The 27,276-nt window shown below is 38.9% G+C and overlaps 2 protein-coding genes across 6 annotated transcripts; one reads left to right on the top strand and one right to left on the bottom strand.

Moving 5' to 3' along the window:
* Window positions 1-1,149: 1,149 nt before the first annotated feature.
* Window positions 1,150-13,949, bottom strand: txndc12 (thioredoxin domain containing 12 (endoplasmic reticulum)). The gene is made up of 7 exons (XM_002931454.5): window positions 13,724-13,949; window positions 11,083-11,143; window positions 10,301-10,353; window positions 7,217-7,290; window positions 6,050-6,119; window positions 5,615-5,698; window positions 1,150-3,507 (listed from the first exon to the last, which is right to left on the bottom strand). Exons 1-7 carry the CDS (start codon window positions 13,815-13,817, stop codon window positions 3,434-3,436), a joined length of 510 nt encoding a protein of 169 aa, XP_002931500.2. The 5' UTR covers window positions 13,818-13,949; the 3' UTR covers window positions 1,150-3,433.
* Window position 13,950: 1 nt separating this feature from the next.
* On the top strand, window positions 13,951-27,203 carry btf3l4 (basic transcription factor 3-like 4). Of its 5 annotated transcripts, none has more exons than XM_012960998.3 (6): window positions 13,951-14,009; window positions 20,521-20,581; window positions 22,339-22,452; window positions 23,250-23,451; window positions 25,630-25,689; window positions 26,845-27,203. In XM_012960998.3, the coding sequence occupies exons 2-6, from the start codon at window positions 20,528-20,530 to the stop codon at window positions 26,889-26,891; spliced, it is 477 nt and encodes a 158-aa protein (XP_012816452.1). In that variant the 5' UTR covers window positions 13,951-14,009; window positions 20,521-20,527; the 3' UTR covers window positions 26,892-27,203.
* Window positions 27,204-27,276: the final 73 nt, after the last annotated feature.

Raw genomic sequence — 27,276 nt, forward strand, 5'->3', positions numbered from 1 at the left:
CTACTACTGTTGCAAAACTAGATTTTAGCATACTGCCAAGGAATATTAATGATAACCTAATTTTAAACAGAACACAGTGTACATGTGGTGATCACTGCATGATTAAAAAAAAAAAAGTAGTATCTAAGCTGACACAAAATGGAGAATCACGATAAACAATGCAAGGCAGGAATCGACAGAGGTGAGTAAGATGAATAAAAAAAATAAATATATAAGTTAAGAAGAGAACAACCACATACCTATTTCCACCCAGTCTTCTTTTGCACAGCTATATATAGATCTCACAGACTAACAAAAACATCGTATTTGAAGTAGAATCTTACCCCCTACTTAGGTGGGTCCAGGTGCTCATGCCCCAGACCATCAGCTTGGGGAGTCATGCAGAATCATACTAGAAGAAACAGGCAGGCACATCTGGGATCCCTTTTGCGTCGCTCAGTTTGTTCAAAAAAGCAGCTTGTATGTTAATAAAAGTATCAAAAATTTTTTATTTATTCCATAAAAATAACAACTGCAACAGCCTTACGCGTTTCGTACCTACCAGGGTACTTAATCATAGGCTCCTATGATTAAGTACCCTGGTAGGTACGAAACGCGTAAGGCTGTTGCAGTTGTTATTTTTATGGAATAAATAAAAAATTTTTGATACTTTTATTAACATACAAGCTGCTTTTTTGAACAAACTGAGCGACGCAAAAGGGATCCCAGATGTGCCTGCCTGTTTCTTCTAGTATGATTCTTTTGCACAGGCCTGAAACAGTGTTGGCTCCATTTTTGATTGACATTTGTGTTCGCCTTGAAGTCTGTAGCAAACCAGTATGTGAACTAGCAGCAAGGATTAGAAAAGCTTCTAGTGCACATGCACCTTTCTCTGTGATAAATGCTAGAGTCCAAAACCAGAACAGACATGTCCAAACATGGCAGTCACTAGCTATACTGCATCCATTGATAACGGATAGAACTCACTCCCTGGAAGACAGCAGGTAAACTAACAGAGCCCTTATTTGCTTGTGTAAGTACACACACACACACACACACAGTTACATGTGAAAAAAGTTCAGTTTAGAGTGAAGTTTTGTTACTATAACTCATTTGGCTTATTAAATCAGTTGTGGCTTATAGCGACGTTAAGTATTAATCACAACTTGCTAAATTTGTCAGGGTAATAGACTTTATTTTTGCCCAGTTAAAAAATAGTTGTTTTTTTTACAAATTCTAGAGGAAAAAAAAAGTTTATATTGAATAAATCACATACAGCCTTTACCTATTCAAATGTATTAATTCAGAACTTCCAGAAATGCAAGCAATAATCAAAATGTTTAAATCAACACATACTGTTCAAACATGTGTAAGGGAGATGAGTGTTTACAAGTCATTAGATTCCATGTGTGGCAATTGTTTACATTTATCTTTAATCAAACTGGCCATCTTTTATATGGACATTATTTAACCTAACATATTCCTAGAAATATGTGCATAATAGATATAAAAATGTTCCCTATAAACCTATTATTTTCTTTAGAATGTTTAAGGATAATAGAGCTATCTTTAAATTTATATTTTCTACAGACATTATGATAAGTACTCGCATCATAGTTCTTCTTTGCATCGTTGGCTTTACATGTAAGGGAAAGTTGTTAACTTACTTTCCTCAACCACAAAAGAATAGGATCACCTAATGACCTAAAACAGCTGCTGATGCCTAAGGGCGAAGACACAAGGGCCGATTAGTCACTGCGATGGCCATTATAGTCTATGGGCAATAAAAAGTTGCAGCGACTAATCGACCCATGTGTCTTCACCCCAAAGAATGCCTTAGCAAAGAATAGAAATGATGTTTGCACACATTAAGCAATGCCCTTTTGAGGTCACTACCTACTTTTAAAAAAAAAAAAAAAAAAGGAACGTTTATTCTATTGCCACACAGGGCAGATTGTTGGCCTGCGTTTATCTGCAGGCCCAAAATCTGCCCCTACACTTGAAGAATACGCAAGTTGCAGTTTCCAGGCTAAAATACGCTGTGTGCACCTGGTACTTGGACTGAAGCAGTGCTTCAGATATTTAAAGCTGAGGGTCAGATTGTGCAGGTCGAGAATCTGGCCGTGTGGCAATAGCCTTATGCAGCTAACAAACAAAAAATACTTTCCTTTACTGGTCTGTAACTCTACCACAAGGAAATCTGCTGGAGTCAACATTTAGTGCCTGCATATTTCATTAATCTATTGTGAAAACAGTACTGTGCAAATGTGCCAAATGAAAAAAAATACTGTATTTACACCAAGTAAATTCATGCCAGTAACACTTAGTCAAGACATGCAGTACCAGTATGACTAGTGAAAACTGGAAGATTAGAGATACAGTAATCATACATAACACTATAGACAGAAATACTAATCTGGTTCTTAATTCTGTCATGGGTTGTTTAGCTACTTCTATATGTCACAGTAAAGAGATAATATATGCTGCCACATTAACCTTAACAGCTAGTACTGTAATTGATTGACAGAGAATCTAAATTTCTTAGGATAAGCAGACCCCTGTATATGTGCCATACATATAGCTAAATGCTCATGGTGGGAAAAAAAAAATCAGGTCAGTGTAGTGTAAACCTGTGGCCTGTATTTTAATCTGTCTCCTTAACACCCACACCACACATTACTTGTTGGGGCTGGACAGTCTCAAAACTGCAATGTGCTTACAGCATTCACCTAGACTGAATAAACCATTTATATTGATGTTGGGGCCAGAAAAAAACATCAGGGTCCAACACTGAGATGTAACAATGAGTTACAGTGGGTAAGTGGACACAGATTAAAATAAATGCAAGGTTTCGAAAACACAGATAAAATTGTGAATTATAGTACATTGACACTTATACGTTAAGTTAGAATAGAAGGCCAGAGAACTAAATGTGTTATATCACAGCCAGTGTTATATCCACAAAAAGGGTGCAAAAGATGCATATCGCAGAATAGTTCTTGCCTCTTTACAGTGCAGCATGCACATTTTGCACCCTGGGTTTATGGGTCAAGGCACTTTCTGCTGTAAGATGCCAAGGCGATATCTTGCCTTATATCTGTACAATTAAGTTGTCCATCTTTTTTATACAAAGAAAGTAATGCAAACATATATTTTGAATAAAACGTATTTCCCTTTTTTAGCAAAACAAAGTTTTATAAGAGCTCTTGGCAAACAAGATTAAAAGAGGGCTTTGATGCTATATTGCCAAGATCTTCCAGAGAATGTTCAGTTTTACAGAGAATCTGGTGAGGTTGAAGTATATCAGTCTTTTATGGCTCCTGTGCATTGCAGTGCAGGTCCATTACAGTATGCAAAAATGTGAATTTGTGCTGGTATCATATTCCCAGTCAGGTACACAACTGTGGTTGGGTCACAGAGTGACTCACGATAATTATTAGGTGAGATACCAGAGTTAAAGCTCATCTGTAGGTTTCATAAAGGAGTCTCCTGTGAGCTTCTCTTGGGCTTCCTTCATTGACTCAGTCACTATATAAAACAAGCAAAGAAATGTTAAGCGGCAGAATGCATGCAGCTTAGCAGATGACTAAAGCCTTACTAATAAGCATACCACATGGGTGAAATCTACTTATAAACCAAAAAAGTACACAAGAGATAATAACAGAGATATATATCCAGTGGAGTCTCGTTAAAGGGCTATGTAGAGCCTGAAATGTTGCCAGGGGTGCTTAAAAATATTCTTTGCATCTAGATTTTGAGTGCTAAATCATTATGTCATAATCTGTGAGTGTACCTTTGGTTGAAAAAAGTTCTCCGCATATATCCAACCCTACAATAAGAAACATTTTGCTGTGTAGAACTCTTAATTAACTTACCTTATCAAAAGGGGCAGAACACATTTAATAAAAGGCCTATTTCTTTAGCATACATGTATATTCAACTTGAGCTAAACAGTTACAGTTTGTCTAGTATTATTTCATGATGCCTTGCACACATTCAAGACACCCAGTGCCAGAGGCAGCAAAACAACCCCAAAACATCATTGAACCTCCACCATATTTCATATTTGTAGGTACTGTGTTCTTTTCTTTGTAGGCCTCATTCCATTTTCGGTAAACTGTAGAATGATGCGCTTTACCAAAAAGCTCTATCTTGGTCTCATCTGTCCACAAGACATTTTCCCAGAAGGATTGTGGCTTACTCAAGTACATTTTGGCAAACTGTCTTGCTTTTTTATGTCTCTGTGTCAGCAGTGGGGTCCTCCTGGGTCTCCTGCCATAACGTTTCATTTAATTTAAATGTCGACAGATAGTTTGCGCTGAACCTGATGCTCCCTGAGCCTGCAGGACAGCTTGAATTTCTTTGGAACTTGTTTGGGGCTGCTTATCCACCATCCAGACTATTCTGTGTTGCAACCTTTCATCAGTTTTTTCTCTTCCGTCCACACCCAGGAAGATTAGCTATAGTGCCATGGGTTGCAAACTTCTTGATAATGTTGCGCACTGTGGACAAAGGCAAATCTAGAACTCTGGAGATGGACTTGTAACCTTGAGATTGTTGATATTTTTCCACAATTTTGGTTCTCAAGTCCTCAGACAGTTCTCTTCTCCTCCTTCTGTTGTCCATGCTTAGTGTGGCACACAGACACACAATGCAAAGACTAAGTGAACGTCTCTTTTTATCTGCTTTCAGGTGTGATTTTTATATTGCCCACACCAGTTACCAGCCCCAGGTGAGTTTAAAGGAGCATCACATGTTTGAAACAATTTTGAAAGGGTGCCAATAATTTTGTCCAGCCCATTTTTTTTTGTTTTGTGTGACATTAGGTCCAATTTGCTTTTTTTCCTCCCTTTTTTTTTTTGTTTAGTTCCAATACACACAAAGGGAATAAACATGTGCATAGCAAAACATGCGTTACTGCATTACTTTTCTGTGAGAAATACTTGATTTTCTGGAAAAATTTCTCGGGTGCCAACAATTTGGGCCATGACTGTACCTGTTGCAAAAGGTAGACTGTATTTCCATTTAATATTTACAGACTCTGTTGGTTTACTAATACAGTAATAATTGCCTATGTTTCAGCAGCTGATCATTCTTTGTTTTAAGTATAATCTTAAAGAGCAGCACATTTTAGGAGCAGAAGCTTGCACCGGCCCTGGCACTATGGCTTTAACTTGCAGCCAGGTACAAATATTACAGTTACAGTTTAGCTCATCAGCTACATAAGCCACATCATACTTAGCATCTTTCCCTAAATAGTTAAATAATAATATTGCTATGCCCTTTAAGATTGGTATGCCCTTTTTAAGGACAACAGCTCATCAGCAATATATTTCAAGCCTTGTGCATATCAGAAATTCAATCAAATAAAACATCCCCTGCCATACATTCCTGTCTTTGTGTTACTGGAAATGTGCAACAGTAAATGATGGAAGGAGCTGCACTTTCAGTCCAAAATGACCAGTTGTGCCACAAATGCCAATTCATATAAAGTGAGACTGAAGCATATTGTAGTTCAAATTTGAGCTAGAGAAAATATGCGAGTTAACAGCATAGGACAGATAGTGAATCTGGAAAAAAAAAGTTATAAAATGTGGTTACGGCAAGTCTCAGAAATGTATGAACACTTACATACCTTGCTCTGCACTGTTGTAGAAATACTTATAACTTGGGTTTCCTTTAGAGTTTATAATCTCAGGGTGGACTTTACCAGTGGGATCTGTAATTAGGAATGTAAAGAGATCCTTACTTGTATAGCATAGGATTTATGATCTGGCAATGATACAGCAGTGTCTAAATGCAGCATGTATATCATAACATCAAAAATGATTTAGGCAACTATAAATTAGCTTACTACAATGGAAACAATGCAGGTTTATCACAAACTGAGGGCTGTCTTTTTTAACAATTTGCAAAACTGCTATACACTGTGCAAGTTACTAATTTTGCACTGGATATGGGCTTTAATAACTTATGCAGTTACAGATACAGTTAAGAAGCCTTAAATATCTCTTGCCTTGCCAACTTGCATTCAGTTCATACATAAACTAGAGAACTTAACACTGCTTACCAAGGAATAGTATTCTAGGGATGTATCCACCATCTGGACTAAAAGCTTCCTCTTTTGGCTCCTCGTCATCCTAGTTGAAAACAGAATACCGTATTATCTTTATTGTACAGTATTATTGTAATATTTCTAGTGAACTTGTAAACATGCCCAAAACACATAAAATAAGGGTTTGTGACAAAAATTTTAAAACTGCTCTGTATATAAGCAATCTATATGTGTAACACTGTGTTGGTCTTCAGGCAATCCCAATGAGTTTGGGCATACCTGGTATGGAAATCTGGAATGAAATGCAGGCAAACAAAGAAAATGTAGTATGACCAAAGAAGCACCATAATACTCACAGTAACGACAATGACGGATGGGGAGCTTGAGGTTTACTGTAACTACTGGTATCCTCTGCCGACAGCTGCTAATTGGGCTAGTAGTTATGCACATACATCCACTGTGTATTAGGACAATAACAGAGAGGGAGCTTTGTTGCCTTTTCCGCTGTCAGCAAAGCTGGAATCATGGCATGTAAAACAATTTATAAGTGCAGGTCACAGGTAATGGCACAAAAATGCCTTCTTTCACTTTTTTGCACCATTACCCAGGTTTGCTGCATGTAAATTATTGGATCTGGAGGTGCAGGTATTTTCAGGTGTGAATTTTTCATGGGCAATAAAGCACCCAATCTGTCACAGCCCTAACACCTAGGGGCACATTTACTAACCCACGAACGGGCCGAATGCGTCCGATTGCGATTTTTTCGTATTTTTTCGGCGTCTTTACGATTTTTGCGTAAAACGCGAGTTTTTCGTAGCCATTACGAAAGTTGCGCAAAGTCGCGATTTTTTCGTAGCGTTAAAACTTGCGCGAAACGTCGCGCCTTTTAAGTTTTAACGCTACGAAAAAGGCGCGACTTTGCGCAACTTTCGTAATGGCTACGAAAAATCGTAAAGACGCCGAAAAAAATCGCAAAAAATACGAAAAAGTTGCAAAATGTTCGTTTCCAATCGGAATTTTTCCAATTCGGATTCGAAATCGTGTCTTAGTAAATCAGCCCCCAAGTGGGTGTAATTGCATTAAGTGCTAGCCCAATTAGAAGCTGGTGGCTGAGGATGCCAGGAGTTACAGTACACATCTGAGTGCCATGGGCTTGACTTTCCAGAAATAAAGACATCTCACCTCCAGGTTAACCATCACAAAATTATGTGACAGTTCTGAAATCTCCTTGCTCTCTGCAAATTTCGGCTTTAATGCTGTAAATGAAATAAAACAGAGACCATAAGTTATTCCTCTGAACTTCTAGAAGGGATACATTTAAACAATATCTCTGCTGATAATCCAACTCCTTAGGCTAACATTAACGGGAAAAAAGTTTCCCACCAACAGACATTCTAAAACACATTTCAATAATTTCAATCAAATAAGAGTGTTTAAAAATAAATTTAAAGAAATCCAGCAGTACACTGACTAATAATACTGTTTTTATTTTTACCAGCTTTCATTGTAACCAAAATTGCAAATAGCAAACAATCAGTGATAAGCTTTTATTCAGCCAGCTGTAGGTAAAACAATGAAAGCAAACTATTGATTAGCTGACGGGATACTGGCCAGGCACAAATTAGCAAAGTGTTCACTTACAATCCTACACACTCCTTGCCACTTTGCGGACTTCTTCAAAAACAAAGTAAAGTCCATCAACAAGCAGATCCCCTCTTCTACTAACACTCTTGCTTCCATAGCTCCCCTTCTACCTTAATTCTTTTGATCCAAAATCTCCCAACTTCACTTGTCGTCCTCATTCACATAAGGTCTTATAACCCTGATGCTAGTGCTGGGCGGTATACCGGTTTAACCGGTATACCGGTTTTAAAAAAAAAAACGGTATAAGTTTTAAACATACCGCTATACCGGTATGCGCGCCTCCTGCTTTTTTTCTCCTGTTACTTCCGGGTTGCGCCCGTGCGTACGTGACGTCGGCGCGCATGTGACGTCAGCGCGCACGCTAGGACGCATCGCTGGAGCTGGAGGAACTACAAGTTGGGTAAGTTCTGCTGGGGGGTTGTGGCGGCTGGGGGGGTTGTGGTTGGGGGGGTTGTGGTTGGGGGGGGCTGGGGGGGTTGTGGTTGGGGGGGTTGTGGCTGCGGTTGGGGGGGTTGTGGTTGGGGGGGCGGGGGGGGTTGTGGTTGGGGGGGCGGGGGGGTTGGGGGGGGCCACCAATATTTATTATTTATTTTTTTATTTATATACCGTCAAATACCGTGATACCGATATAATTTTGAAAATACCGTGATATAAATTTTTGGTCATACCGCCCAGCTCTACCTGATGCCTTCTTTTCAACTTATACACTGTGCTGCTGAGCTTACTCCAGCTCTTCAAAGGTTTCTGGAAATTTCCCTCCTTTATTCAAACAGACCTGTGTCAAGCCTATTCTTAAAAATGTCCCACTTGACCCATCATGTCCGTCTAATTACTATTCTGTGTCCTTTCTCCCATTTGCCTCCAAAATCCTGCAAATTGTGTTTTCCTGTATAACTTTCCTCCCCACCCATAATAATTTTGAAGGGCACACTACTGCAAATGTCTTGTGCAGAGTTACAATAAATCTTTTGGTTTCTAAAAACTAAAAGTCATGTCTATATTTTAATCCTCCTTAACCTGGCATTTTATACGGCTGATCACTCCCTTCTTCAAACACTACATGTACTTGGCATCCATAATCAGGCTGCATCCTGCTTACCCACCCACTCGGTACACTCTACTTGGGTTTCCTCGCCTATTTACTACTCAGCACTTAAACAATAAAAAAAAATATATATAATACAAATAAAAAAAAAAAAAATACGATCACAGAGTTCCTTTAACAATGATGCACACATGTTGCTTGTGTGTTTCTTATGTACAGATGCACCTGACCTGGTAATTCAATATTCAGCCAAATCCTTGAATCCTTAGGTATAGATTTGGGCAAATAATGAACCAAACCCAGAAGTGGAAGATCCCAAAGATGAAGACGGAAACACTGGTATGCATGCGAGGCACGTGCAGAATTTGTACTTTTTTTCTGATTTGGTTCAAACAGGCTCTTGGATTCAACCAAATACAAATCCTGCAAAAAAAATGGCCCAAATTTGGCCAATTGCACACAGAGAGATTTGTTCCTCTTGGTTAAATCTATGCTACAAATCCCATGAACATGCTTTCCCACCAACAATAATGTAAATCATACAAGTTACTTCTGCTTTCCGAAGTTGCCTCGCGAGAAAACTTTGGGTGACTTTGGGAAAACAAAGCGTTGTGCAAGTTTTCCCACTGTTGATTTACATTACTGCCAGCAGGAAAGCATTTATGGGAGATTTGTCACCTGGGGTAACACAGATTAAACCATGGGTGCCAAATGACCTTAAAGGAGAAGGAAAACAAAAATCATTGGGGGGGTGCCAATTTGTTAGACACCACAGAGTAGACTATAATTGCTGAACTCCTACCTTGGGCTGGTGCTCCACTTTTTAAAAGGAACAGTATATCTCCTTTTTACACAATGGTGCAATGAATAGAGCTTGTGCTGAACATAATTAAAAGAATATGCAAAAAGAAAGAAATATCTGTGTTTTTTGTTATTCCACACTCTAAAACGGACAAAACTTGAAAATCTAACTAAAACCACATTCTACTTCCTGATTTTAAGGGCTCTGGCACACGGGGAGATTAGTCGCGGAAGTTGCCTTGAGAGGAAACTGAGATTTCATTGAAATCGCGCCGCCGCGTATGCCATTCCACCGGCGATTTACATTTTCGCCGTTGGGATGGCATTTCGGGGAGATTAGTCGCCCGCGAACAGGGAGATTTGTTGCGGGCGACTAATCTCCCCGTGTGCCAGAGCCCTAAAGAGTAAAGTCAAACACCAAAGAATCTCACTAATAAAAGACTCTTTGTAATGAGCTACTCTTTATCTAAAACAATAACAGTCTGTAGCTGGGGCAGGGGGGTAGTAATACAGTGGGCTCTTTAGTGGACTTCAGTTAGTATAAATTAGCTCTTTGGGATCATGAAGTAAAATGTGGCTTTAATTTTATTATCAAATTTTGTCCAGTTTGGAACAGGCAAAATGTATGTTCAGCAAAAGGCCTATTCATTGCACCAATGTTAAAAAAAGAGGATATACTGTTTCTGAAAACAATGTGAATGTTAAGTAGGGGGGTACAGACACAAATAAACTAGTGCTCACAAATATTAGATATTATTTAATTCAATGTCATTTACCTTTGCAGGCTCCACACCATGTCTTGTGGATCACTAGCATAAGAGGTAAGCCACTGCAAAAAAAAAATACATTAGACACACATTCAAATATACACACAAACCAGCAATGTCATTCACATATGTCATCTGTCATTTAAAAGGGCACACATGCCACACATGCCAAAATGGTTACTTTTAACCAAACTGACCTCTCGTGGTCATGTGTGGGTTGTAAGTGATTATTTTACCGACACAGTGTTTAGGAATGGAGTGTGAACCAAAGGCCAAAAATGCTGACTCACTAGGCAGTTTTTACTCCTCAACATCCACTGTTTTAATTTGCATGGCTTTTAGCAAATAATGACTGAAATATTTTGGCTGCCTCATTTGTGCTCTTTGACGCATTGACAATTTGGTCTGGCCACCTGTGTGTGAATAACCTAAAGTGGACAGCGGAGTCAATGTGCACATATTACAGCACATAATGAAGATAAAATGTACAGGCTCAGTAGGGAGTGCAAGACGTGTATGTGTACGAAATTTTTCTGACAAAGAATAAATCGATATAACTGGATGCAAGATAGCGGCTGCAATGACTGAAAGAATTGGTCAATATGATATCCCGATAAATGTGTTAAACAGCAATTCTGCTATCAACGACTACAACATATGGGGAGGCAGGAAGGGTGAGGTAATCAATTGACCTTTCCCTGTTCTTTAAGAAAATGGGGCTTAGAGGGAATGTTCTTTGGGGCTCTAACTTTGGATGACTTTCCAGGTCTGAGATCCAGCAAAAAACTTACCCAGCAGCTGCTTCCTTCTTCCCATCTTCCAGAGTTCTCCAATGGATATGATCCCCAAATCCTGCGACATTTAAAAAAAACCAAAAACTATATGAATGAGATACAGCCAACACTGTCCTGGTCAATTTTAATATCAGGCACTGTATGTGTTATAAAAAGTTTAAATAACATGCCTGTTAACATGAATGTTGCTGCATATGCTGGACTGTTTATGAACTTGGGACTGATAGAATTACTACATATGATGATTATTTTATATGGCAAATAAATCATGAGCCTTTTGTACCACAATATGATTATCTTTACTTTGATACATTATTTTATCAATTTCATGTCATTACTGCAAGACATTACCAGAATTATTCACCCCTTTATTGCCAGCGTGATATAAGGCACTACCCCTATAACAGCTTATTTCAACCTTGCGATTTACATAAAATTAATAATTAAAATCTCTATAGATCATTAATACAACTAAATGAAAAACTTTGTTTGTCTTCTTTGTTTCATATCCGCAGTAACCTTTACTTCCAAACCATCAGACAGGTTTTGTAGAAACCTGAAACACTACTACTATGAAATGAATGTTGAACTAATAAATCACCACAGTGCAAACACATAAGTCCTATGTGTTATAGAAGTTAATTAAATCTGACAGACAGGATGGCATCTGCCTTATTTAGATGCTCTCTTTCACCTTGAGTGTGCTGCCAGCTTGTGACTTTTCTATATACTGAAATATCTGTGCACACACACACATATACATATATATATATATCTCTAAACCCAAGTTATTGACCTTTTCAGCAAACAAATTATGGTACACACACAGCTGCAAAACACTACAGATCAAATAGGACATATTAACTATGGTAGAACCAGTTTTCTCATACCATAAAAACAAACATTAAATTAAGTGTCTATAATCAACTGTTAATCCCTTTAGCATTTAAGAAAAATTACTTATAAATAAGACAAGACTTTACGAGTTTGGCCGTGATAATATTGATATTAATGTACTGTGTGGCTGCTGGAGATACAATGCTCTGCACATATTTGAGATCTCTATAATGCTTATTTTTGGTACTCCTTTAACCCTGAATGCCTCTTAAGCTGGCCATACACATTCCAATGACATTGCATAAAATGTTTTTTTATGATTACTGGGGTGTGTATGGCAGATTGCTAATCCCAACGATATTCATGGATACTATGGATATAGGTTGGATTTAGAATTGTTATATTCTTATACACCATGTCTGCCAGTGCACTGCCAGAAGAGGAAATGAAGCAGAGGGCCACAGACACTCTTCACTTCCTGCTGACCTGATGCTTAAGGGTAAGCCCCCACGCAGCAACTTACTCACCCGCAATAGATCGCTGCTGTAGAGGTCGAGTAACCGTTCCGAAAAGGGTTTCCACCTGCAACAATAGAAGTCGCCGGTGGAAAGCCCTTTGCATTGCTTCAGTTTCCGAAGTCACGATTAAATGTTAAAATAATATATAAAAAAATATGTTCGCGTTTTTGAAAGACGGATTTCAATGCAGTATTCTGCTATAGAAACATGTTTTCCCATGACAGTATTCCTTTTAGGTCCAGTAGCATTCTATATGATTTTTATCTCACCTCCTTTTTAGTAATGTTTTGGCAGTGGGTGCCTGGATTACACTTATGGTGGAACAGTGTGTTGACCTATATTTTCCCTAGTGGAGCTTTCATTTAAAGGCAGTGGAGGTTATTTATCAACACTGGGCAAATTTGCCCATGTGCAGTAACCCATGGCAACCAAATTGTTGCATTCATTGTTCTACCTGCAGCTGGCAGTAAAAAGGCAATCACTGATTGTTTGCTATGGGTTACTGCCCACGGGCAAATTTGCCCAGATTTCATAAATGACCCCAAGTATGTTTATTTCTCCTAATTGCATGCTGGTTCTAGATCAGTGTGGCAGAAGCCAGCCTTGAATGCTTCTTTCCAGGTCTGTTAATCAGCAGGCTTCTGCTACATTGTTACAAACGTCAGAACCATCAGGGAAGAGAACAGAAAGGGACAGAGATACACTGCTGTAAACAGCAGTTGTACTGATGGATAATAACAAACACTGTAATAAATGTAAATTAGAAAATTACTTACAATTACCAGGTGGGGAGAGAAAAATTTTAGGATGTGCTGCAAAATTCTGTTTATTTAACAAAGATAAATACAGGGGGATGGGGTAAAATATAATCAGTATCACCAACAAATCTGCAAATGTAACCACTTAAATTGTTTTTACATATTTCTTAAAGAAATCCAGCAGAGGAGCAGCATAAATCAGCCCTGCATAAGGGGGACTTGAAAATCCTAAAATAATTAAATATTTTTTTTTCACAAACTAAGCTGTGCTTTATACTATGGAGTACATATTACAAATCAAATGAATGCATTTTCTGTTTAATGGTCACACCATATGTGACACACATAATCCCGGAAAAATAACCTTAATAGTCGTGAAACTCTCTACCGTTGACTACCCACATCTGACATCCAAGACCAGTTTTCCTTTAATAAGGACACTACACACCGCCCCACGTTACACTCCAAAATTCCCAGAAAAACACAAGCACATGCACATTTTCACAGAGCCAGAGAGAGAGTTACCTCGACCAAGTCCTGTGTCGGCAGACGCAGGGACAAGAAACAGGAGAAGACACACAGAGAGCACAGCTACCCCAGCTGCATTAAGGTACCGCATTCTCAGCAACCACCCGAGTCGGCAGGCACAAATGAAGGAACTTGCACTTCAGGTACGTGTACCTCCTATCAGCCAGATGGATGTATTATACCACGTGACGCTGCAGCTCGTCATAGGCGCTTCTACTAACAGGAAGTGAGGATGCTTGGAGGGCGGAAGTTCCTAATCCAGGAAGGTCACAGGAATTAGCAGGTAGTGACAGAATAAACTTTGATTAGAAGAAGGCAAAGTAGACTCATGTCGCTTGGGCCCTATGTCACTTTAAAGATGTCGTATAATCTACTTTCAGGCGGCACTTTTAACTCTGCTTTACATCCTTTCCGTAAATGCTTGTGTGGTTCTTGACATGACAACTATGCCTACCAAGCTTGCCAGCCCCCCCCCCCCCAAAAAAAAAAGAATCTTCGGCTTCTGGCTTCTAATATTAGTATTTGCAACTTCCCTAGTGTAACATGCTGCAATACTATTGCACCACTGATTTAACACTTTGGAATGTCAAACTACCAAACATCATGGGGCACATTTACTAATCCACGAACGTCCGAATGCGTTTTTTTCGTAATGATCGGTATTTTGCGATTTTTTCGTAAATTGTCGTGACTTTTTTGTAGCCATTACGACTTGCTCGTAAATTGTCGCAACTTTTTCGTAGCCATTACGACTTGCTCGTAAATTGCCGCGACTTTTTCGTAGCCATTACGACTTGCTCGTAAATTGTTGCGGCTTTTTCGTAGCCATTACGACTTGCTCGTAAATTGTAGCGACTTTTTCGTAGCTGTCGTGCCGAGTATGAAAGTTTCGGATTCATTCAAGCTTCAGTATCTAGACTTTCCTTGGGCCAGGTTGGAGCTGCAGAGTGCCATTAAGTCCTATGGGAGGCTTCCAAAATCATGCAGTCTCAAAGGTTTGCCCGCCGTTTACGAGCGCTCAATACGAAAAAGTCGTGACAATATACAAGCAAGTCGTAATGGCTATGAAAAAGTCACAACAATTTACGATCAAGTCGTAATGGCTACGAAAAAGTCGCAACAATTTACGAGCAAATCATAATGGCTACGAAAAAGTCACAACAATTTACGAAAAATCGCAAAATGTTTGTTTCCAATCCGATTTTTTCCCATTCGGGATTCGGATTCGGGGATTAGTAAATCAGCACCCATGACTGAATTGATGAGAGATTGCTCTAACCATTAACCATGTTAAAAAAGTATACCTATTTGTAAAACAGTTTGGATGAGTTTTTATATTTGTGACAGGTGTAGGGGTTTTTTCATGCAGGTACTTCACATATATTTAGAAGGTGTATACTTTTTTTTTAGGTTATACTTAGTATATATTTATTTACTTTTAAGTAAGTCAGGTTTATTGTTATCTCAAATTATAGTGCCCTCAACTTCTTGTATCAGTTATTGGTTGCATGCCATGTAAATCTGTATGCTCAATGTAAACACCCCTATTTGACAACAATGCAGAAAATATTTGCACTTTATAAATACACGTTAATAAAATAATAATTGTAGTGCTATTTAGTATCCATGTATCCCTGAAATATATGATTATGGGTCCAGTGTTTTTCCTCCAATGGGTCTTTACCACAGCGTAAGAAAAAAGTCGCGCAAGCGCAAAAAAATCGGCTTTATCAGAAAGGTCTATGTAAATACAGCCATAAGCACTCACAGAAACGCTGCACTGAGTCCTCTATCAAAAGAAACACATGATGTCTTGTCTCCATTTTTGTAAACATGTTGTGTGGGTGTCTGCTCATAAAGGCAGCGGCACACGGGGAGATTAGTCTGCCGCAATAAATCTTCTCTATTGCAGGTGACTAATCTCTTCAACATGCCATCCCACTGGCAAGAATGTCATTTGCTGGTGGGATGGTATATGCATCGCTTCAGTCACCCGAAGTTGCCTCACAAGGAAATTTCGGGCTATTTATGGCATGTCGGGGAGATTAGTTGCCCGCAAAAGTGAAGATTTATTGTAGGCAACAAATCTCGTGTGCCACTGCCCTAAAGCCCAACTGGCTATTTAGTATTATGGTGAAGACACGCAGAGCTCATAGTAGCAGCTACTAAGGGCAGTGGCAGACAGGGAGATTAGTCGCTATGATCTTGCCGGTAGGATGGCATTACAGGGAGATTAGTCGACTGTGGTAACGAAGATTTATCTCGGGCGACTAATCTCCATGTGTGTCACTGCCCTAAAATAGACATTTACTGATAATTTTCTTTACATGTGTTTTAACAGAGCCAATTTTTAGTACTTTCTATCACAATGTATTTTCTGGAGTTTAGTAGGCATGAAAAAGTAGCTGCTACTAGTATCTCAGTGTGCTTGCCAAATCCAGGCTTCTCTTTGCAATGATCATTTTTAAATGCTAATACCCCCTTTCTGATTACACAGTTTACAAAATGTAGAAACAATAACTGTTTTGCCCTTTTATTTTTTGTTCTCCTTTTGGTCATCTTTTTCCGGATCAGAATTCCTGTGCATGCCAGATATTTTGGTAAACCTATGTACATCATCAAACTATTCAGCCTACCCCTAGTACTGCAAAGTGCAAGCTTTAGGTCATTTCCAGATATGTCTTTAAAACTGTCAACTTTAGGAATGCTTTGCAGTTTGCTAGTTTAGATGTATTTACCCATGTTGTATTTGAGAGAATTCTCTTTCAGTGACAAGGGGTAGCACGATCTAGCAAAGGGTTGTCACCTAGCCAGTATTTTTAAAGGATGCTGAGGTACACTGGCAGGCATGCAGTTTTAAATAAAGATGGAGAAAAAGATATTTGGACTACTGGCACAATAATTAGCCATGCAACTTCAACGCTTCTTTATGCAACCACCAAGCCCGGAACAACGCCACAGATTAAACTACAACCTACAAATGACATCGCTCGTTGATGACGGATACGTCAACGTGAGCTGAACTTGCCCGTCCTTCTACGTACGTTACGGCCCTCCCCTCTCCCGCACTCGCCATCTTCCTTACCGCGTGCTGTCTGTAGGCCCTTTAAGCTAGGTAAGTGGCTACTGGCTCTCCTCACACGGGAACCTACCGACACCATGAAATGCTCACTACAAGCGTCTAAGATGTCTTGACCTCCGAGGAACTATAGGTGGTGTAATGGCGAGTATACGCCCCGCCGTCTTGCTGAGTATCTCCATTGGGCAAATTGGGCCTCTATGTAACTCCCCTCTATTTACGGAACCGTGTGCGGGTTTGGGGAACGCTGTCCGGAAACGTGTTGTGGCGCAGCGCGTCGGGATCCTTGTAGTTTGTTGCGGAAAGTGATCCCCCTGTCAGAGCAGGCCTGGGGTTATTGGGTGCCCGGTTGCATTTACATTAGGCGGTGCGGGCTGCGTTTCTCTGAGTGGCACATGTTCTGTGCTCGGTTCTAATTCATGTTTATAACTTTGTGTATATTGACTTCTAAATGTGCTTAATACTTACATTCCGTGCTGCAATTATCTGCACGTTTGGAATGTAGTAAAGCGTGGTTGATAGGACTTGTCAGAAGAAAATGTCAATTGAGGAATAAATGTAATTTGTGAAAAGCTATGACTATACGAGTGCTTTATTTTAATCGTGTAAATCTGGGTCTTATGCAAAACACCAGTTTAGGCTTTTTTTAAGACCAGGGGTTTTCTTTTAGGGTGTGCGAGTTGTTGTTTCCAAAAATGCAATGAAATCTGGTCAAATGTAAAATAGCGTTAAAAGGTGTACTATGGGGCTAGCTGGCCTGACTCTTTTTTTTTTTTTCTTTTATATATAACTTATTACTGAAAGCCCTATTGCTTTTGCAGATAATGTGATGCAGAGGTCATGGAACATGCAGTGATCATCTTTGTCACCTCATACTAACTTTAGGGCTGATAAATTCCATAATACTTGAAACTAAGCAGTGATTCCTCAGTGCCTTTACATTTTTGACAGTAGAATGCATTTTTTAACTGACTTCTTGTAGCTATTTATCTAGTAGTGTGATGCAAGTGTACAATTACTTTTATCGTGCTAATGCAATCATTTGGCCCAGGGCCAAACCGTTATATTGCAGTAAAGGGAATACGAGAAATCTGAGCAAGGACTGCATCAATGAGCTGCTGCAGTCCTCAATCCAACAATAATTTAGGTCTGCCTGATCATCAGCTGGCCAATATTGGTCAGCGAATCCTGTCAGAGGGCCGATAAGCTGCTGAATTGGTCTGAAGGACCTGAATCGGCAGCTTACATCTGCCCATGTATGGCCACCTTTACACACTCGTGATTTTACAGGATTAGTTTCTGGAAGTAGCATACACTATGCTTGGCTTAGCTTTCACTAATAGAGTGGCTGTGACAGCTGTTCTTAAATGGTAAAAAAAAAAAAGAGTTGAAATTTGCAAAGCAAGCTATTTAAAGCAGCAAAGTGGTGGTGATACTACTGCTGCTAGAAGCTGCTTCTTTTTGCTGTTAGCTGTTGAAGTTGCTGGCCCTTAAATTGTGATTATCAGAGGATTTGTGCCCTCTATATGACTACATTGACCTCATCCAATAATGTATCACACTACACAAACAACACACAACATACTGCTGTTGCAAAAGCATACAGCTACTGAACAAATATACTGGTCTGTTTAATTTTAGGGTAAGAACCCACGGAGCGAGTTACTCGCCGCAATAGATCTCTGCGATTGCAGCCGAGTAACCACTTCAAAAATGGTGTCCACCAACAGCAATAGAAGTCGCCGGTGTAAAGCCCTTCGCATTGCTTTGTTTTCTAAAGTTGTGTAAAGTTGCCTGCAGCAGGCAAGAATAGAAGTTGCCAGTGGAAACCCTTTTCAAAGTGGTTACTCGACCGCGATAGAGATCTATTGCTGGCGAGTAACTTGCTCCATGGTTTCTTACTGTAAAAGAAAGTTCAAAAATACCTCTCTTCTATGAAAGATAATGATTAATTATTCTTTAGTACCTTTATAAATCTGCTGTTCTATGCAGAATCTTTATTTTCCCCATGCAAGATGAGTTGCCTCCTACATGTGGTTGACTTCAACAGCAAACAAATATAGGACCCCATGCCTTGGGCATGAAGCTTGGGCAGTGCTTCACACTGCCAAAACTATCGGACTGTGGCATCATTGGTGAGTGTCTATGCTGACAGAGGCACATTAAGCATGCACTGTCTGGTTAGAAAACTAAAGAAAACTAAAGGTGGTAGCAGAGAGCTTGTCAGTAGTTGCCAGAAGAGAAGCACTGGCATGGCTCTGATATGCATAATTGGGCATAAAAATGCAGAGGTGTGGCTGTAAACAAATAGGCAAAATGTGAAATATGTGCTTACATTTAGTCGGTCATTACATTGTCAGTGCAGTAAGTCCTATGTCAACTTCTTTTAGCCTTGGGTAAATGAATACCTCTGTGTGTCAAGAACAAAATATGGATTGTATAGTGCAGTATATTATTACATTTGATATTTACCCACAGGTGATTTAATTTGATGTGCATTACACTGTACAGCAGTATACGTGTTTACTTTTCTGTCAAGTGGGCCTTTAATAGCATCCAGCAGTGGATGTTGTAAGGAAATTGCAATAGTGGCAAAACTCGCTGTAATGTTATAAAGTCACTTTATCTGTAGAAATGTCTATGTATGGGTAGTGGCAGACGCACTTGAAAAAGATAAGAGGTCTAAGGAATTTGAAGCATTGGTACATTTGCCTGGAGAGATGGCCTGTGTGTGTTCTAAGCAATGAGAAGCGCAGTAGCAGGGCGACTCTGTACATTTATAAGTTTTTATTTTGCTAATTATTGTATTTATCCAGCATGCTTTCCTGTCAGTGCTGATGCTCACAAAGTAGACCGTAATTAATATTGCTGTCAATTTTTCACAGCCAAAGACGACAACACAGATATCTATAGGTCAGTGGCAAGTAGGAAGGCTAAAGGGAGCTGATGCATTGTTGTAGGTTGTTGACTGGTCACACCTACTTTAAAAGACAGAAAATGCACTGATATCAGTTCGGTTACCATGTTGTGTAATACTTAAATATCTGTTGCAAATGCAAAGGGATATGCTTGTGGATTCAACACTTATATTAGTATTTATTAACACTGGATACAAACATCACTGGTAATGTTGCTCATAGCAACCAATCAGCAATGAGATTTCAGTGGTCACCTACAAGTTAGAAAACAAAAGCAAAGAACGAATTGTTTGCTATGGGCAACATCCCTGGTGATGTTTGTCTCCGGTGTTAATAAATACACCCTTTAGAGGCCTGTTGATATCCCACATAGCAGCAATTAGGCTTTACACTGTTCATGGCAATAATAGTACAGCCTAACTCAATTCTTGCCTCAACACCAACCCAACCATGTGCTGTGCCTGGATTAAGGGTTCTGGGGCATGTAAGACAATCTGTCTCTGAAGTGGGACGAATATTTAGGCATTGAGCAAGACTGTGTTGTCTCACAGTAGTCCATATAAAAACTCCAGTCTGACAGCTGCAATATTAGCTTTGAGGGTAATAGGCAACAGTTTTTCTCCTTAGGGCAATGACACACAAAGAAATTAGTTGCCCCTCAATTAATCTCCTCTAGCAGTGGTGACTAATCTGAGACATTAAATGTAAAATCATGGTTTTTACACTGTCTTTTTTTCCAATTTTCAATGTCTGTAGCTGTAACTTTTACAATAACTTTTTATATATCTTTTTTACAGCATCAATATGAATCAGGAAAAGTTAGCAAAACTTCAAGCGCAAGTCCGAATAGGTGGAAAGGTGAGTTTCTGTTTGCTTCTGTCTTGTGATATTGTTTGCTTTCCCTCCAAATTTATTGAACAGCATTGAAGAACATGCTGGCACACTGTAAATAAACTCAAATGTCAAAAGGTGATATACGCCCGAAAAATGAAGAAAACATTTTTATTTTTGCATAATGAAAGCAAATCATTTTTGTGCAATAGTCCAATATACTGTACATTATTTTTACAATCAGTGTTCTTAAAGGAAAAGTCAACCCAAAATATATTTTTTTGCTTAAAGAAAACCTAATTCTAAGCAATTTTGCAATATACATTCACTTGCAATGGTTTTGTACTTATTTGTATATGTAATTGCTACTAGAAGTAGTGTTTGCCAGTCCTTTTTTCTTATTCTCTGCCCTGGTGGCTCTGGCATTTGAAACAATGTAACACAAGGCAGCAGATTGACAGACCTGCCTTGACAGAGGAGACTGGCATTTGCAACATTGTTTATAAAGTAAAAACTAGGAGTTTAGCAAAAGCTGCTTTCAATAGCAATTACATTAACAAATAATGTTTAAAGCACTAAAAATGTACAATAAATTCATATTGGAAAGTTGCTTGGAATTATGTTTTCTTTTATTAGGCAAAAAAATTATTTTTGGGGTTGACATGTCCTTTAAAGTAATTTGTAAATGTCATTTCTATTGAAAGTAGTAGGTTTCTATTACAGATCCCTCAGTACTTTCGCTACTCATACCATCAAAACGTTGTATTACCAGCCATTTCTCTAGTCAAGATTTAATTCTCACTATACCCCATGCATTCTGTGTTCTCAACAGACTAGTGACAGGCAGGTTGGGAAGAAACCATTTGACCCTGTGTGCTCACTAAATGTGGGTGATTTTTAAGTCGCCGTAAAAGTCACACTAGCAGTTAAAAAATGTTGTAAGGTTTGCAAAGAAAACACTTCAGTTGTTAAACAGAAAGCCCAATGTGCTCTTCCGTTATAAGCCCCAACTGTAAGGCATTTGGGTGCAACATGAAATGGGGTAGTGAGCAACTGTTCCTTGTCAGCCATTGGTTACAGCTAAATGGTTTAAGTATTGATTTACCTGAAAAACAAAGTGTGTAAGCATTAGCATGTAACAATAACATCTTTTGCATATTTTCCATTTTAAAGAGAAATGTTCTGCTAATAAAGAGTTTGTGGATCTTTGTTAATTGTTTATGCTGTATTGGGTAAAAGTAGCATGCAGTTGTCTTGCCTTTAGTGATATTTTTTTTTTTTTTTCTTTTAGCGTCTTGTTTTTCAGTGGTAGGGGAACAAAATGCTTAAAACACCCCCCACATTCTAATTAAATGGAATTCACTGTTAAGTGACAGACTAATCCTTTGAAAATATGTGGTACTAAGTGATAACAAGTCTCCCACTGGGTGTTTGGTTATTCCTTTTCACTTTAATTAGAAAGCACTATTGAGTGTTCACCCTTTCTGCCACAACACTTAAAGTGATACTGACACTAAAAATGTACTCTTCAAAATATGAATGTATGTAAAAGGTTACCTATTGGTCATGTTGATTGTTTTTCCCTGATAGGGCTGCTTTTGTAAGTAATTGTTACTTGAAATTCCTAACCCTTTTGCCAGCCTGTCCCTTCGCAACCTGTCAGTTTATAACTTTTAATGCTAACGGACTCCTGCTGCACAAATATGGCAGCCCCCCCTTTTAGTGCTGTAAAAACTCATTTTAAATGTTTCCTTTTTTCCCCCCCAATTTTCTCCCTTGCTCAGGGCACAGCCCGCAGAAAGAAGAAGGTAGTGCACAGAACAGCAACTGCAGATGACAAGAAACTTCAGAGTTCCCTCAAGAAATTGGCAGTAAATAATATTGCTGGCATTGAAGAGGTAAAATATTAGAAATGGTGATCTATCTTGGTAACCCGTTTCTCAGAAATGCATCATTAATGTCTTCATGGTATAGTGTAGTGTACCATCCACTGGTAATATCAGCATTGTCCTTTGTTAAAAAAACTTTGTCACTGGCAGTGCTATCTTGGTATGAGTAAATCTTTTTTTATAAGCGTCTGTGAAGTCGGTGGAGCTGGGTCTAAAATAATCTGTGCATTAGATTCTTTCCAGTTGTCAGTCTCTAGGGACAAAGCTGTCCACATTGAGGCCTACAGGCCAGATGCAGTTTTCTGTTTTCAATGGACCACTTCTTGCAATAGTAAAACTGTCCCAATGCATAGAGAAAGCTTTAGAGAAATAATGTGTTTTTGACGACAAATACAGCAAAAAAATTAGTGTAGTAATTGGAAATGTATAACTTTGTATACTTATACATATCTATACTAAAATACAACATACCTCCATGCTTCATGGAGGGCAAGTTCATCTATCTATATGTAATATAACATGGGAAGTCGGCACTCACTTATATGAGGGGATACTTCGCCTGGGAGCAGACCCAAAAAAAAGGTGTAAACAAAATCCAGCAGTTAGGTACCACGCACACAGGACTTAAGGTTCATTTTAAGTTCTTTATTGAGGTGGCAAGACGACTGACGTTTATATACGCACACGATTGATATGAAGACGTAAAAAGCAAAAGATCAAGTTGTGTCCTCACTGCACCTTTCCTTTAGATTAAGTCAATTTAAAGTACAAATAATACAGGTATGTGTTGTCTGGTATCTCTGCAGGTGAATATGATTAAAGATGATGGCACAGTTATCCATTTCAACAACCCCAAGGTCCAGGCGTCACTCTCTGCCAACACATTTGCAATTACCGGCCATGCAGAAGTAAAACAGATAACAGAAATGCTCCCAGGGATCCTCAGCCAGCTTGGAGCTGACAGCCTCACAAGTCTACGCAAGTTAGCTGAACAGTTTCCCAGACAGGGTAAGTTTCTCTGAAAAGCTCAGTATAATTGTGGTACTTGGCAGAACTTAAACTAATCATATCCCGGCTAACCAGATCTACTGGTTTTAAGGATGATGGGCTGCTGTTATGCCTGTGTACACTTCTGTATCTCTGCTTCTACATGAGAGATTTTTTTGCATATGGTGATGTTCCCAACAGCCAACTATGCATCAGCTTCTAAATGTATGGAGGTGTTTAGTTCAGAGGTTCAATGCAAAGCATGCCTTATTGCAGTTTTCATTGTTGTTTATACATCTGTGTACACAGTATAGTTGTATACTTTTATTATTGAAAAGAGCAAATAGAGATTAGCAATAGTATTCTATTTCTTTACAAATTGATGGGATATTGAAACTGCCCACTATGCTGTAACAGACCACATAAGAAGCTTAGTTCAATTCCTCTTCTGTGTCATCCTCACCAAATAAGCAGATGTTTAGGCTAAAGTTTTGCTCTGCCTACCTAGGCAGCATCTGGTTTGGTGCGGTAGCTTAATTTTTTCTCATTTAAAGATAAAATTACATTATTAAATATTAAAAAAACATATTTACTTTATTTAAAAGGGTACTGCGATTTTAGCTCCCCTGTAGTGTGAAAGCAGTCAAATTTACATGCAGCTAGCTGAGGAAAAATGTGCGGCAAACCTTTTTCGTAATGAAGGTAGATGTCGCTGGTAGGAAAACTGGTTGCTTCGGCTTTCCGAAAGCATCCGAAGTTGCCTCACATGAAAACTTTGGGAGACTTTGGAGAGCTGAAGCAACTAATCTTTTGTCACAAGCCTGTGGCTGTCATTTGCACTGTGAGCGCCGTACAGTGGATTTTTTTTACTTCTGTTACCAAGCAGTAGAATTGTTTTTGCTTTCCACTACACAGCAACAGAGAAGTTAAGTAAAAATGTACTTGAATGTTATATTAAAACTCTTGTGCTACCTCTCTGTTTGTGAGCTGTGCTGTTCATTTTTAGCAAATTTTACTCTTGGAATAGGAAGTAATGAGCTGCCATATTAAAGACAAGGGAAAAAAATACAATTGAAACTGACTACCAATTCCAAGGCACAGAGCTTACTGCTGCACCTCAGCTGAACAGTGAAAATTACACTTTGCTTTCACCATGAATTGTAAATTGCGTTAGAACTATGATTGTCACAGAAGTCTCCATGTAAACTAGCACTAGTTTTGTCTTTAAAAATGGAAAGCAACGTAGCAGAATGTTTCAGTTCTCCCAGATATTTTTGTTTGGGTCAAATGTTTTTCAAATTTATTAGGCATTATGTTTGTTAAAGTACAAGGAAAGTCAATCTATTAAGCACACTATTAAATAGTACTACTATTGCTGTGTAAAAACGCTGTATTTCTGGCTTGCCTAATGAAAGATTTACAGAGATACACATACTAGAAATTACATACTTGTTTCAGTGAACGGTGCCGCCATCTTGTCCAGCATGTCTGTATGGGTATTACTGTAAAGCACAAGCCAGTCCCCTGCTCACAACCCCCCCCCCCCCGCTCCGAAAATGCAGCTTTGTAGGTGATCACAGAAAAATGTCTGATCTCCTCCCTTCATATTTTTGCCTGACACTTGTGTCTGCCGTGCTCCCCGCACCTGCCACCTGCTGGGTGTGCATGGCACAGAATATAGCACTTATATAGCAATGTAGCACTGAAAAGCACAAAACCAGTCCCCCCCCGCTCACGACTCCTCGCTTCTTGCTCCTACCGGCTGCGTCCTCTCATAGCAACCAGGCGCTCCTGATGTGTGCGCATGTGCAAGCTACGGATCTGGTTGTGGTGTCTGTGCAGGAGCGTTGCATTATTGGAATCTTCTCTACCCAGCTCAGCGTTTTTTTTTTTTTTTCCTGTTTGGCTTCTGATCTTCTGAACAGGTGAAATATGGGGGGACTTAAGGGCACTATTGAGACAACTGAAGGTATGCCTGCAGCTTGAGATTAACTCTTTACTAGCCTTTCCTTCTCCTTTAAAGATCCACCTACTCCCACAGACTTAAAACATATAACAGTTAAGGTATTCCAATGCAGGTTTTTTTTTTTCTTATATTGACTTAATGTGAATTTCCCGTTTATTAGACAAGCTCAATATGAAGTTTATTAAGGATTACCATAAGGATAATGTGAAGTTAAGTGTCTTCTCTTTTAACAGTTTTGGATAGCAAAGCATCCAAGCCTGAGGACATAGAAGAGGAGGATGATGATGTTCCTGGTAAGTTCTTGTGGTTATATTAGACTGTCTTTCAGCAATAAATGAAATGTCTAGTAAAGTTATTATTATTATTATTATTAACATTGATTTATAAAGCGCCATCATATTCCACAGCGCTGTACAATAAGTGGGTTTCATACATTGGACATACAGAGTAACATATAAAGCAATAAATAACCGATACAAGAGGTGAAGAGGGTCCTGCCCAAAAGAGCTTACAATCTACAATGAGAAAGGGTTGAGACACAAGGTGTGGGAATGGGCATGACCAGAGTTGTGAGAGGTGTGGCACAGGGTATTGCTAAACAAGATTAGTATAAGCTTCTCTAAATAAATGTGTTTTTAGAGATCTCTTGAAGGCAGAGAGATTGGGAGAAAATCTGATAGTTTGTGGGAGCGAATTCCAGAGAAGGGGGGCAGCCCTTGCAAAGTCTAACAAGGCTGAAATTCCGTTCTTGTTATTGACATCCATACATAGGTTATAAATTGCATGTGATTTATAATATTGTATAGAAAGCATTGTTTTATGTGACAGTTTGCTGCACCTTCAGGTTGTTACTGTAAGGCTGTATAAAAATCAGTACTTTAATTTACAATTTTGCTTACTTAAATCAGTGCTTGTTCTTTTTCTTCTTATTGTAATGTGTTTTAGCTCTTCAAAAAGTTGTGGCTATTGTCACAGCCATTATGTGTCCAACAATCAAAGCTAGTTTATTGAGATTTATTTTCCCCAGGGTGGCTTGTCATGTCAGTGCAGAGGTTTGTAGGTTAAACCTTGAAAACCTTTTAAAGGCAGGACAGTATAAGTCTAAAGCTCCATTTTCCTCTGGATATTCCCCATGTATGATAATGTAGATAGTGCTTTTTAGTTTGTATTTTAAGGGAAGGTGTAGTCTGTTCCTTAGGGGTCTGGGCAGGGCTTCACTCTCCTTGCCAACTGGCTTGCTATACTAATCCAGGTTTGAAGTCATCACTTTTATGTGGTTGAAATTCTGGTTACTACAGAGTACTGCCTTGGATATCACAAATGTGATCACAGATGTTTTATTAGCAGTAAATCGTTATTTTTGCGCAAAAAAGTTAATCCTAAAATGTCTTATTTCTATTAAAATTTCCTTTTCCTTTTTTTTTTTTATTTTTTTTTTTATTTTTTAGAACTTGTAGGGAACTTTGATGAAGCATCAAAGAATGAAGCAAACTGAGAGATGCTGTTCTTTGGAAGATAACATGGACTTGATTTTAACAATATGAAAATCGACTGTGTGGTTCCAAAGTTTTACAAGCAAACATCATGTTAATAGTTCCATAATATAAATATTTTGTATTTTAACAATGCTGTTACAGCATTTTTCTCTCTGTGTATTTTGCGTTTTGCACTTCCCCAGGACTGACCTTTTGGACAAAGTGAAAAATGGCATTTGTGTCTGCTCTTAAGTGCTGCTCAGAGAGCAGGCAGCCTCTGATAACACTTTATTTCTTGCCCCATATGTAGAAATAAAAAAAACAAAACTTCAGATCTGTATACACTTCTTTTTAAACAGCTCTGTCAGTACATCTACATGACCGCACTGCAAAGTTTTCAAAGTA

Source organism: Xenopus tropicalis, chromosome 4 (genome assembly GCF_000004195.4).
Source record: "Xenopus tropicalis strain Nigerian chromosome 4, UCB_Xtro_10.0, whole genome shotgun sequence".
NCBI lineage: Eukaryota > Metazoa > Chordata > Amphibia > Anura > Pipidae > Xenopus > Xenopus tropicalis.